Consider the following 14504-nt stretch of genomic DNA (forward strand, 5'->3'; position numbering starts at 1 on the left):
CGGATAAGACATAACGTATCTCTATTTGAGGCAGCCAGATCGTGAGAAAGTGACAGAAACGAGAGAGAGAAAAATCGCTCATCTACTCTGTGTTGGACATCAGAATAAGAATAGGAGCTAGTGTCATGCCCGTACTACATAGCCCTTACTTAGGCTGGAAACTAAAAGAAAAAGATTGTATACAAATATGGTATCAGATGACTGGGTTTTCTGACCAGCCCTAATAATAATCTCTGAAAAACCTTCCCAGATACTTCATACATTTCCTTTTTGCATCTCTAAATATAATTTCTGATGGCAGTTACGAATTCTGCGTAGCCGCTAAATTGTCTTTGAATCATTTTGCGCAAATATTTTCAGACGTCAAGTGGGAAGGAAAACAGGGTTATCACTCTGGGATATGTTATCGTATTACTAAATAGGAAAGACTTCCTCGAGGATTGAAATTAAAATAACGGAGAAGCGTTCCCTTACTTTTTGTGCATTGTTCTCACTAGCTCGTACACCGCGTATCCTTGTGTAGCCTTCTGTCACTGATCCGTGAATTCTAAAGAATCTTTTATCATTAATTTTGAGCACTACAGTATCTTGACATTTAATCTTTTCCCTTCATTCCTTAACGTATCGTATTCCACGTATCACATCTACGTTAAGCGGCAAGTCTTGTCGTCATAGAAAGGGGAAATAGTAATTTTTCGGATCCCAATCTGGTGAATACTTCTGTTCAATTTTATGAAGTACTACATCGTCCTTCTGAAGGGCAGCAGCTGTCCGAAACGTTTTCTCTATTATTTAGTCTCCAGTATCATATCACAAAATAAGACTTGTTATCGACGTACATCGGTTACGTTCGTCTTGAGATATGTACTTATACTCACAACTGTGAAGGGCCTAGTGTAAAGTTCATGTTGCTGTACAAGTTGTTTTCAACACTTCCTGTTATCCGAAACGGCTATGTTGCCACAGGATTACGACATTCTTCTGCGTCAATATACCTGAGTACAGATTTGAAACTAATCATAATAACATGACTTCAGTTGTCTATTGACGTTTAGCTACTAGGGTTCTCCTTACTGGCAGTAAAGAATGAGCCTTCTTGCAGTTTCCCTTTAATCTTACAGCTTGCGTTATATTTTCTTTCATTCCTGGCGATTGATCGCTTCTGAACCTAAGATAACTACGGATTATTGTTCCATCAGTCGTAATTGGCACATTAGCTGCATAGAGCTCGTCATTACATTGAAAGAAATGGTCTTCAAGACAGATCATTGCCTTTTCGATTCTGAATCGATCTGTACGGTGGAAATGTAGTTGTCGTTACGTCTTGTGCTCAAGAAAACCAGCGGATAATGGCTTTTGTCCGGAGTAGTTTCGGCACAGATACAGTAGCGCAAAGAAAGCTTCAACAGTTTAGACATATTACTTCAGCAAGACGCCGGTGACCGTTAGAAAGGAACAGATGATAGAAGTGTACCGATCGTAGTCGTACAAGCAGTAGTGCAAACAATAGTACTTATAGTTACATGTTTACGAGGTCAACAGCAGTTTCATATTGATAGGAAGTAAGCTTTTTTGTACTATTAATTTTTCCATTGTATTAATACGTAACAAGTAGCAATAATTACTATAAACATATTATAAACAAATACTTGGTTTATGTGGCCTAATACAACTGTCCATATAAATATGCTGTAATTGTAAGCAATAAATAAATAACTAATAATGGCACTAATACTCTGTCAATAAGTTGTGTAATTTCCTGTAATTTCCGTCGTAGAAAATTATTTTCGTGTTATGACCTTTCTTCCAGATACTTTTAAATTATGTTGATAGTTCAGTTTACTGTTGTCATTTTCTTGCGTGATCCTATATTCTTGTCTGAATATATTTTCGTACCACTCCACACTTCAGTATGTTTTGAAATCTGCTACATTCTCAGTTAGTTGCAACCTTTCTCTACAGACCTTTAGAGTTTTTCAAAAACTTAATTTACACAATTTATATTTATACTTTTTTAGATTACAAAGTAATTGTAGTAAACACACAAAATTCCCATACACCATTTTTTAAATTTTTATTTCTATGTTCAGTTTCTCTTGCGAGCTACAGTGAGTTAACAGTACTATTAAACTTTAAATTCAATTACAGTGGTTCAAAATTTCTTTAATAAGACAGCTTAGTCACGTCTAATTCACATATTGAATGAGATATTATTATGAGAGAGTTCCCGGCGTCCCCTTCAACCGTACCGCGGCCTGAGCCGACACTACATAGATATGATTAGACTTCTAGAAAGTATGGAAGGCGTCGCTTGCAGAAGACGTACCCGTCACCGCCGGCAAGTATTTGTGGTACTGGTACTGACCGGAGTAGTTCTGCCAGAACGCCGCCCCGGAGCCCATCAGGTCCAGTCCCGAGTAGTTCCACTGCTTCTCGCTAGGTGGCTCCGGCACGTGCGCGGGCGGCTGCCGGGGGTAGGCGGGCTCCGATTGGTCGGCGGGCACGCGGTGTTCCCCGCCAGAGCCGGCGCCGGCGCCGCTGCCCTCTGTGGGAGAGATGAAACACTAATCAGTACAAGCTGCTGCAAGCTGCTGAGAAGATGTGGCTGCAGATACGCTAAAAATTCAACATTTTTACGACATTCCTCTTGAAAGAGTGTGCATTGAGTTCATAAATTTGTGTTTAATAAACCACTGCAATTAACATGAACAACATTCAATCCAAGAGTTTAGTTAGTTTCGTACTGCGTCAGTGCAATATGTTCACCAACATTAACCATTAATTTTTCTATAAGCTATTAAGAATAATATATTTCAGTTTAACAATTTACCTACATCTGATATACGACCACAAGTGCCTTTCAATAGTTACTTCATAACAACTCACTGATTTCATTTTCGAAGTGTTGAAGCCGGTAACAAATCAAAGTGAGAAAGTGAAGTAAAGTAGGCAACTATTAATATTTCAGCTACAGATCAGACAAATAAAGGTGTTTGATCTAGAGTTATACTTTCTGATCGTATATTAATTGCTGTTGTAATGAAGTTTACTGCACCAAGAATAGATGATACAGCTCATTGACTTACTACCCACTGAAGATAGTTGTTTTCTTTAATATATGTGTGTGTTATAACATCATTTTTTCATCGACTTTCGTAATAAAGCAGATTACCTGTTTTTGCAAAGAGAGAAATTGTAGTGCCACCAATTTTTTAGTCACGTTGGGCGATCGATAACTGTAGCTACAAACAATCAAGGAGATTTACAATGCCAGCAGTTGTTCGCCTATTTCACAAGACGGAAACATTCACGATCGACATAACTGTTTCACTCTAACTAAATTACATTTTCGAAACTTTTTAAGACAGTTCTCTGACAGTCACTGATAAACATAAGCTCGATTAATTCCTAATAGTTTTTCTCTCTTCTAAGGCATATTTCGACACTTCATGAACGTTACAGATAACCTCAATACTTACAACTGTATAGCAGAATTCAGCAATTTATTCTTAAAACAGTTTTTATAAGCCTTTATAATTTCGACACATTCTAAATGCTGTCAATGACGAACTTCGTTTTCTACGTATCACAAATATCCCATGTGTGCTATAGCAAGTATCACATGTACCTTTCGTAGCAACGTTCGCATTAAGTACCAGTAATAAACTGCTGATAACAACAGGTTGAAATTGAAACTTTTGAACTCCCGTAAAGAAAACTTTCCTTGTAATGCATAAGAAACCACGCTGAAGTCGACTATCGAACGAGTCCTCCAGTTCGATCAGCTACCCTGAGCGTTATCACGCAAACGCTGAATAATTTGGAACGGAAAAGCATGCAGTTCCTTGGTCATCCATTTCAGCGCAGTGTACTATCCAGATCGGAGACATTCTTACTTTTCTTGGTCCCCTGACACCTCATAGTACAATGTATCTTGTGCAAAATTTGCGTGTGGAATTTGTTTCTAGTTTTCCTGGCTGAAATTGATAAGCCGGGAAAAATGCTTTTTAGGTTTCTAAAAAGATTATGTCCCGACAGTCAGTAAGCCAGATAAAACAGCTGCGATATTAGCAAGTAGTAAATATAAGAATAAGTGAAAGGAAACTGGTCGATCAAACGATTGCAAAGTCAGCGCGTCACAAAGCTGTAAACACGAGAAATGTATCCTTTCATGTTCGTATAAAATGACGTCACGTTGCGTTTAATATTCGCAACTAGAACCTCATGATAGGAAGCTGGGAATGAGAACATTCTATTTTTACTAATAATTTGCACTGTGCATTTCGTTAGAGCTTTACAGGTATAGCATTCACTCTTGATGCCGTAGCGAATGTTAGCACAGTACTGTATACTTTCTCCATTCGGTGATTTTGAATTTCATAAAATTTGCCTTAATCACGTAAATGAATTGCAGGGGTGTCACCAAGCCCCATCCAGCTCTTGCAAACCTTACGAGCTTTCGACTGGAAACAGTTGTATATATTTATAAAGTCCTGCGACAAATACGAAGCTCTTCTGTACTTTCTCCTATCTTTCCCTAATCTTTTAAGGCCGAGCAGTTCTAGGCGCTACGGTCGCAGGTTCGAATCCTGCCTCGGGCATGGATGTGTGTGATGCCCTTGGGTTAGTTAGGTTCCATGGGACTGTTGATCTCAGACGTTAAGTCTCATAGTGCCCAGAGCCATTAGAACCCACCTAATCTTTTACATCTGTATGTAACAACATCGTCTAAAACCCGTTTTTCATATTAACTTCGTCTGTTCTCACTACTTTTCCACTCCAGTTCTGTATCGAGTGCCTAATTAACTTACTATTCCTGGATAACATATGAGACTCACAAATCTGTCCCTTCCTCTAGTAAAGGTCTTTTTGGTGCCTCTCCCATTCGTACCTCATCACTGCACTTAATTTTTAAGCCACTTCTTCGAATGCGAATTCCTTACGGTACCGTGTTCCAGTACACTCCTCTGTTCCACTTCAGAATTTGATAGCAGTATAGGTTTTTTTCTGAACAGAACAGCCGGCCGGTGTGGCCGTGCGGTTAGAGGCGCTTCAGTCTGGAACCGCGTGATCGCTACGGTCGCAGGTTCGAATCCTGCCTCGGGCATGGATGTGTATGATGTCCTTAGGTTAGTTAGGTTTAAGTAGTTCTAAGTTCTAGGGGACTGATGTCCACAGAAGTTAAGTCCCATAGTGCTCAGAGCCATTTGAACCATTTGAACAGAACATTTACTGGATGCGCCACATCTCTTCTGTTATCCTCCTTGCTTCGTTTGTACAGCGCCCTCAAGTACCATGGAAGCAGTTATTTCTGATTACATGTTCTATTCTCGTGCCCCTTCTTCTTATCAATGTTTTGCTCAGATTCTTTTCTTCGCAGACTGTGCGGAAAAACTCATCTAATTTTCAACATTCTTCTGTAGCAAACGCTTCCATTGTCTTCTGTTGCGGTTTTCCCACAGTTCAGGATTCACTACCATACAATACAGTGCTCCAAACGTACATTCTCAGAAATTTCTTCCGCAAATTAAGGCCTATGTTTGATACTAGTAGATTCCTCTTAGGCAGGAATGCTTCTTATGTTGTCCTTCCTCAGTCCGTCAAAGGTTATTTTGATTACAAGGTAGGTGAATTCCTTACCTTCGTCATCACCAATTTTGATGTTTAACTTCTACCTCCTCTCATTTCTGCTGCTTCTCATTACTTTCACCTTTCTTCGGTTTACTCTCAATCCATATTCTATACTCATTAGTTTGTTCATTCCTTTCAACAGGTCGTGAAATTTTTCTTCACCTTTAATGACGAGAGCAATGCCATCAGCGTATCTTATCAATGTCCCTGAATTCTAATCTTGTTTAGATTGAACAGTATAGGTGAAATACTGCGTCCCCGCCTTACAACTTCTTAAATCCGAGCACTTCCTTCTACCCAATTTAAACTTGCTTCCTCGACAGGCAATGTTACGTTGTGAGTCGTTCCAAATTTTATGATTAAGCACATCACTAATCTCCTTTCTACCACTTTTCATCACCTTGTCCTGTACTTTATCCTAAATCCATATTCTCCTGTAAGTATGCTGTTTATTCCTCTCAGCGAGTAGAGCTACGTCGCCTGCGAACCACAGCACTGCTGCCTGTCACCCTCGCAGCTTTATTCACCTCCCAATATTTTCTTCCATTTCCTTGTTTGTTTCTGAGATGAATAACTTGAACAACTGTGGTGATACGCTGCAGCTGTGCCTTTTATTAGCATTTGGCTTTTGCAGTAGGGTGATTTGGAGGACCGAAAATTAGTGCAGCTTCCGTTCTGTGGTGCTACAATTAAATGAAACAATAAGTTCACTGTTACCAGTCACCGTTATATTTATTTCCACGACGCGTTTCGAAGGTTTAAACCTCCATCATCGGGTGGATTTACATTAGTAAGTATTACATTTGTGTGTGTGTTGTGTTACGATTTTTGGAGGAACTTGTGGCACTGCCTTAAGTGATCACAGGTTCCTTTTGCTGTCGTAACACGTCACATGTATACTGCCACATTTGTAAACAAATATGGCGTCTGGAATCAGCTAACATGGTCCAAGATTAGTTCTGTGACCACAATGACGAATTACGGCACCTACCCCGGCCAGCACAGTCATCTGATCTCAATATTATCTAGCGTTTGTGGTCTACTTTTGAGAGAATGGTGAGTGAGTGCTCAAAAATGGCTCTGAGCACTATGGGACTTAACTTCTGAGGTCATCAGTCCCCTAGAACTGAGAACTACTTAAACCCAACTAACCTAAGGACATCACACACGTCCACGCCCGAGGCAGGATGCGAATCTGCGACAGTAGCGGTCGCGCAGTTCCGGACTGTAGCCCCTAGAACCGCTCGGCCACTCCGGCCAGCTAGTGATTGCTATCCGTCTCCATTACCGTTGCTTGAACTTGCCACTATTTTACAGGGAGAATGGTGTAAGATTCCCTTGAAAATCGCATAGAACCTATATGAATCCACTTCTAGACAAATGGAAGCTGTTTCGAATGCCGTCGGTTTTCCTACATAGTACTGTGTATGGCAATGTGTTGTATTGTTGGTGGTTCCTTATTTCTGTCCTCCCTCTGTAAATGGTGGTGTTATGAGCGACGTTGATCATGAAGTGCAGACGTAATCCATGGACGCAGACGGCGTGATTTCAATATGTGCAGTTTATCACATGCTCTCCTCGGGGCACAAAAGAGGGGGAGTCCTCAGTTTCAGGACGATTAGCTCCAGCTGTAAGTAGGCTGTTTATGTTTTTATGTTGGTAACGCCACGTAGCGCTCTGTATGAAAATCACTGGCTGTGCTGTGTGCAGTCTGTGGCTGGTTTGCATTGTTGGAATATTCTAGTGTTGGGCAGTTGGCTGTTAACAGCGCGTAGCGTTACGCAGTTGGAGGTGAGCCGCCAGCAGTGGTGGATGTGGGGAGTGAGATGGCGGAGTTTTTAGAGCGGATGATCTGGACGTGTGTCCATCAGAGAGAGTAAATTTGTAAGATTGTATGTCATGAACTGATATATATTATGACCTTTGAACGCTATTAAGGTAAATACATTGTTTGTTCTCTATCAAAATCTTTCATTTGCTGACTATGCCTATCAGTAGTTACTGCCTTCAGTAGTTAGAATCTTTTATTTAGCTGGCAGTAGTGGCGCTCGCTGTATTGCAGTAGTTCGAGTAACGAAGAATTTTGTGAGGTAAGTGATACATGAAAGATATAGGTTATTGTTAGTCAGGGCCATTCTTTTGTAGGGATTATTGAAAGTCAGATTGTGTTGCGCTAAAAATATTGTGTGTCACTTTAGTGTTGACCAGAATAAGTAAAGAGCGAAATGTCTGAGTACGTTCAGTTCTGCTCAGCTGCTTCAAAATCAAATAACATAGAGGTTTATCAGCACAGTAATTCATTAATATTTCAAAGGGGAGGTTTCACAGCTTATGACGACGATGGAGGCAGTCACCGAAAGTTTGAAACTTTTAACGCCACATGGCAACAGAGAACTTATTACCCGAGGAATCCGCCGCGAAAGATTTGGTAAGCATGAACCAAACTGTTTCACTAGAGCGTTCTATTTTTTTTTTTTTTAGATGCATACCGATTCTTTAAAAGAAGCTTGATTCCCTACAGAAATGTCACAATGTCCTAATGTGTGTTCTAGGATCGCTGTAGACGGACATTACCGGCAAAAGTAACTCCGTGCCCCCCCCATCTTGTACTATTTTTTCGTGAACAGCAGCAACACGCGCTCTTTTATAGTCAGGCGTTTTGTTCCTAAATGCGAAGCGACCAACCTACATTAGCGGCTGTCTGGGTTCCGCAGGGCGTGCCCCGGCATCCGCGTCACACACAGACGTCTTACGTCGACGCGTGACGAGTTGCGCCCTCAGTCAGCCGCAGAGCTGGCGCGTCACGGCTGTCTGGGCCACGCTAGTCGGAAGTCGGGCCCTGTGGACGTGGCCCCGAGCGACGGGCCCCATCCGCCCGTCTGGTAATTAGCAGCCCCCGTGTGCAAACTGCCGACGTCACAGCCCGACCCGGGCCGCAAGTCGCCCAACTTGGGAGCGCGAGGTGGCGCATTCCAGCGTCTGGCGTTGATAAGACTGCATCCAACCATCCGATACGAGCTGTTCCCAAACAACAGCCACGGTCGAGCTCGTCAATGCGCGCGGGGATGCGCTAGGGTGGCCGGCCAGATACGGGGACACCTAATTGACTATTTCGAATAGGCGGATCGAGCGTGATGACGCAGACGTTAAAACAGTGTAGTCGCTCTCTGGTTGGGGGTGAAGCTCAAATGTCCCGTCTTCCAGTTCCATAGAGAGGGCCACGGCCAATTTTTCTCCATACTTCGCCAACCCTACTTACTGCCCCCTTTCTAATGGCCCCTTTGTAGACGAACACCAAATTATAACTGTCACATATTCTAAGCAGCTACAGTTTTTCCGTTCAACTTAACAAGTGCACCTGCGTGCACACCAATGTATCGTGCACTGGAAACCGAGAATTACGCTCCTATACTGTTCGATAAAGACTGACTTTCGGTAATATTTTTTCTTATAGGGGACGTCACCTCTCTTATGAAGTCAGCCAGTCAGGTGCTTCAAGATATCTGAATCAGCCTCGTCTCTAATTAGAAGAATATATTTCTGAGGAACTACTCTAGACACAGCTACGCCGTTTGCTGCAAACATTAACTTAGTTTAATGTTTTTTTTTGGCAGCACTGCCACATGTCCATGCCTTTCTTTTACTGGACCTACCTTTAAGGCAACAGATTACTTACAAGGGAACCTCCCCATCGCAACCCCCTCAGATTTAGTTATAATTTGGCACAGTGGATAGGCCTTGAAAAACAGAACACAGATCAATCGAGGAAACAGGAAGAAGTTGTGTGGAACTATGAAAAAAATAAGCAAAATATACAAACTGAGTAGTCCATGCGCAAGATAGGCCAGGTCAAGGAGAATGCGAGCTGAAGAGCGCCGCGGTCCCGTAGTTAGCGTGAGCAACTGCGGAACGAGAGGTCCTTGGTTCAAGTCTTCCCTCGAGTGAAAAATTTATTGTCTATATTTTCGCAAAGTTATGATCTGTCCGTTCGTTCATTGACGTCTCTGTTCACTGCAATAAGTTTAGTGTCTGTGTTTTGCGACCGCACCGCAAAACCGTGCGATTAGTAGACGAAAGGACGTGCCTCTCCAATGGGAACCGAAAACATTTGGTCGCATGGTCGTAGGTCAACCGATTCGTCCACAGGAAAACACGTCTGATATATTCTATACGACACTGGTGACGGCATGTGCGTCACATGACAGGAATATGTTATCGACCCACCTATCTTGTACACTTGGCGAATGGGTAAATAGATTCTTCTACCTTGCCCGATTTAGGTTTTCTTGTGGATGTGATAATCACTTCCAAAAAAGTGATGAAAACATAAGAGTTTGTTACATAAACCGCAACAAATGAATGCAATAGTTTCACAGTCGCACAGTTTTCCCTGTGCTCTGTCAAAACATATGTTTTTAACGTTTTCAAATTTTTCCGTGTGTAGACGGTGAAATCCTGCATATTTCCAAGCAAATCTGAACATGTCCTGGAATTTTGGAGAGCGAAGTTGATTATGTGTGAGTGCCTGAATTTTGATAATTGTCTGAAAATAAAAAATTAAAATTTTCGCTCGAGGGTAGACTTGAACCAAGGACCTCTCGTTCCGCAGCTGCTCACGCTAACCACGGGATCACGGAACTGCTGTGATAAAGTAGTCCTTGATGTTGCCTATCTTCCACATGGACTACTCATTTGTATATTTTGCTTTTTTTTTCATAGTTCCACACAACTTCTTGTTTTCTCGATTGATCTGTGTTCAGTTTTTCAAGGCATATCCACTGTGCCAACTTATAACTAAATCTGAGGGGGGTGCGATGGGGAGGTTCCCTTGTTAGACATGTGGGGACGGCATGTCTGTTGCGTGTGTAGTGTTTTCAACAACATGAAATTTGGAAATTTGTGGTGAGTTCCTATGGGACCAAACTCCTGAGCTCATCGGTACCTAGGCTTACACACTACTTAAACTAACTTACGCTAAGGACAACACACACACCCATGTCAGAGGGAGGACGCGAACCTGTGACCGGGTGTGCCGCGCGAACAGCGGCAAGGTGCCTTAGACTGCGCTGATCAAGCACCGCCACACTTAAGTTTTTGTATTGGATGTAACCTTTCCAGATGGGAATCGATAGGCACGGTCCATCATCATAGCCACCACGTTCACCACACATAATCCCCTTTTTGGTGAAATTTCGTTAAGGATACAGTGTTCAGTTCTCCTCTTGTGCAAACTCTGACGTCACGAATACGAGATGCTTTAGAGACGGTAACGGAAGGGATGTTGGTGAAAACAAGAAGAGAACTGGAGTATCGCCCCTAAGTTCTACAGGCAACAAATGGAGTTCATGTGAAAGGGCACCCATAATAATTTTATAATTTAATATTCAGTAAAATTGTGGATAATACAGTGATCGGACGGTCCCGATGGGCCACGTGTGGCCTGAAGACGAAGTGCTTTTTTCAGTAAAATTGTCCACATTGATCGCGATTTATGTTTTTATTTCCTTAAAAATACACTTTAGTGCGTTTCGGTCACAGTCATCATCCAAACCACTTTTAAAAAACTCGACACACTGTATCTCGTCAGTTCGCACGAACACTTCAACTATTACTCATTTATTATAAGTTAAGCTAAAATTTGCAGCGAACTGCATAGCTGTATCTAGGATAGTTCCTTAGAAAACCTCGCGGGGTAGCCGTGCGGTCTAAGGGCCCCTTGTCACGGTTCGCGTGGCTCCCCCCGTCGGAGGTTCGACCCCTCCCTCGGCATGGGTGTGTGTCTTGTCCTTAGAGTAAGTTAGTTTAAGTTAGCTAACGTAGTGCCTAAGCTTGGGGACCGATGACCTCAGCAATTTGGTCCCATATTGCCACTTGCCACAAATTTCCAATTTTCTTTTTTCCTTAGAAACAAATTTTTGTAATCAGGAAAAGAGTTTACGCTCCGCCTGTATTTCACCACCATACCTTCGTGCACACTTTCGCAGGTAATCTACAGTCATCCAGATTCAGCGAGACTCAGACTTTTCGCCAACAGCAGTTTGAAGTAGCAGACAACTGATCGAGGTGAAAATTTGTAACAGTACAGGCTACAGAGTAACTCTGATCAATCGAAAGAAAGAATTCTTATCTTAGGATTGAGGTTACGGATACACAAAGTTATCACGGAAAGAGACGAACAGCAGAAGAAAGAAGAACCAGAACCTGTGAATCACCAAGATTAGGGAAGAAATAGTAGAATGCGTGAAAGAGTAAGGTTACATAAAAGGGGAGAAGCAAGAAGACTTCAGTATCGGACTGTTGCATGCAAAGTTAGCAACAAATATAGCTCAATTGGAATCAGACATTTAGTCCGCAGCTCGTGGTCGTGCGGTAGCGTTTTCGCTTCCCGCGCCCAGGTTCCCGGGTTCGATTCCCGTCGGGTTCAGGGATTTTCTCTGCCTCGTGATAACTGGGTGTTGTGTGATGTCCTTAGGTTAGTTAGCTTTAAGTAGTTCTAAGTTCTAGGGGACTGATGACCATAGATGTTAAGTCCCATCGTGCTCAGAGCCATTTGAACCATTTGAATGAGACATTTACATGGAAATGGGGTGCAGTTACAGAAACTGAACAGCATTACATGAAAGTCAAATGTTTACCATGATGAAACTCGAGTTGAAAAACTGAAAGCGTTTGAAATTTATTTGTTTATTGTAAGGTGACAGAAGGAAACACTACACAAATATTTCCAACAAATATACACATTCCTACGCAGATACACACATTCTTAAGTTCGTAAAGGTTTGAAGTCCTGTCAACAGCCTCTGCAGATCAATGGTGACGGCCTTCCATTGCCCCTATGAACATCCAAATTTTACACGATGTACAGTTTACTGCTTTTCGCCTCAGTCCCATTGAGCAGACGACTTTCAGCCGCAGTGGGGCAACAAAGCTCATCTGCCCTGGTCAGATCCGATCAGATTCAGTATGCACCAATGATACAATAGGAATACTTTAAGATTTAATTAGAAGAAGTAGTAAATGAGGAAATGCTACATAGCAGTAGGCTGGGAAGGGTTTTCGTGGAACACTTTTACCAGGTTAGTGGAATATCTCTTTCCTTATACTAGAATTATCACCACACTCCTCAGCTCTTACTCATCACCATTGATATGAAGCAATAAGAAAGTAAAGCGTACCGCAAAACAATGCCGAACGGAAAGGAGCAGAATGGCCCACAAAAGACAATCTCGGAACTGCTTCCGAGAATCATTCTTAACGCTCACTTTGGCGCCATATATCGCCGAATTATTATGGAGTCTGGACAAACCGAGAATGAAGTAAACAGAAGAATTTCATACGTGTTATAGAAAGATGCTGGAAATAAAATGGACTGATAACATAAGAAATGAGGGGATTCCATACAGAATCTGCGAAGAAAATACACTACTCAGTCACATTAAAGTGACCATCTGTCAAAAGCCCAAATAACTACTTTTTGCTACGCGGATCGGTGCGAGGCGTGCAGAAAAAGAGTGAATGAGGTTCTGGAAGATACCGACAGGGATGCAGAGCCAAAGCGACTCCAGTGCCGCGCCCACCTGCGCTAGGTATCTCGGTTTCGGATCCACGGCGCGAACGATCCGAGGTGGTCCCACGGATTCCCGATTGGGTTTGAATCCCAGCAGTTTAGTGGCGAGGGGAATACGGTAAGCTTATCCTGGTGCTCTTCAAAATAGTTCAAATGGCTCTGAGCACTATGGAACTTAACATCTGTGGTCATCAGCCCCCTAGAACTTAGAACTACTTAAACCTAACTATATCGCCTAAGGACATCACACACATCCATGCCTGAGGCAGGATTCGAACCTGCGACCGTAGCGGTCGCACGGTTCCAGGCTGCAGCGCCTAGAACCGCTCGGCAACCCAGGCCGGCGGTGCTCTTCAAACCACGCAGGTTCAGTGCGAGCTTTGTGACACGTTCCGTTGTTCTGGTGGCAGATGTCATCGTGCCGATGCAAACACAAACAGCGTGTAGGGGTGGAGATGGTCCCCAAAACTCGTGTTGATCCATTTTGCCTTTCCGAATGACGATATCACCCAGAGCATGCCACTAAAACACCTCCAGACCATAACGCTCCCTCCTCTGGCCTGGACGTTGCCAACGATTGTTGCAGGGCGGTACACGTCAGTGGTAATCTACCCGATGGGGTACAAGACGTGACTCATCTGAAAAGGCCACTTGTTGCCACTCAGTGTAGTGGCACGCAAATTCCAATATTCGTCACCTGTCAGCATGATCCAGGTACATGCTTCAGAAATCCATACACAGCAGTGTTCGCTGGGGAGATACTGTTGGTAACCTGTTGTTTCATGTGGGCGGTCAGTTGCTCAGCAGTCGCACATCTGTTCGCTCGTGCACATCTCTACAGACGTCGTTCACCCTTGTCATCTATAGCAGGTGCACCACTGTTGCCTCGGCACCGGTTTTGGATAGCGCCATTTTGCCACGCACAGTATACAGGGTGATTCAAAAAGAATACCACAACTTTAGGAAATTAAAACTCTGCAACGACAAAAGGCAGAGCTAAGTACTATCTGTCGGCGAATTAAGGGAGTTATAAAGTTTCATTTAGTTGTACATTTGTTCATTGAGGCGCTGCTGACTAGGCGTCAGCGTCAGTTGATGCTAAGATGGCGACCGCTCAACAGAAAGCTTTTTGTGTTATTGAGTATGGCAGAAGTGAATCGACGACAGTTGTTCAGCGTGCATTTCGAACGAAGTATGGTGTTAAACCTCCTGATAGGTGGTGTATTAAACGTTGGTATAAACAGTTTACAGAGAATGGGTGTTTGTGCAAAGGGAAAAGTTCTGGACGGCGGAGAACGAGTGATGA

At 42.8% G+C, this 14504-nt stretch overlaps 1 protein-coding gene across 1 annotated transcript in view; it reads right to left on the reverse strand.

Annotated features, from left to right (window-relative positions):
* LOC126195260 (dachshund homolog 2) overlaps positions 1–14504 on the reverse strand; it is a 1077114-nt gene that overhangs the window by 74969 nt on the left and 987641 nt on the right. The window contains exon 12 of the mRNA XM_049933786.1: positions 2327–2545. Within this exon, the coding sequence (XP_049789743.1) occupies positions 2327–2545 (219 nt within the window). The remainder of the gene's footprint in view (positions 1–2326; positions 2546–14504) is intronic.

Source organism: Schistocerca nitens, chromosome 7 (assembly GCF_023898315.1).
Source record: "Schistocerca nitens isolate TAMUIC-IGC-003100 chromosome 7, iqSchNite1.1, whole genome shotgun sequence".
Lineage (NCBI taxonomy): Eukaryota > Metazoa > Arthropoda > Insecta > Orthoptera > Acrididae > Schistocerca > Schistocerca nitens.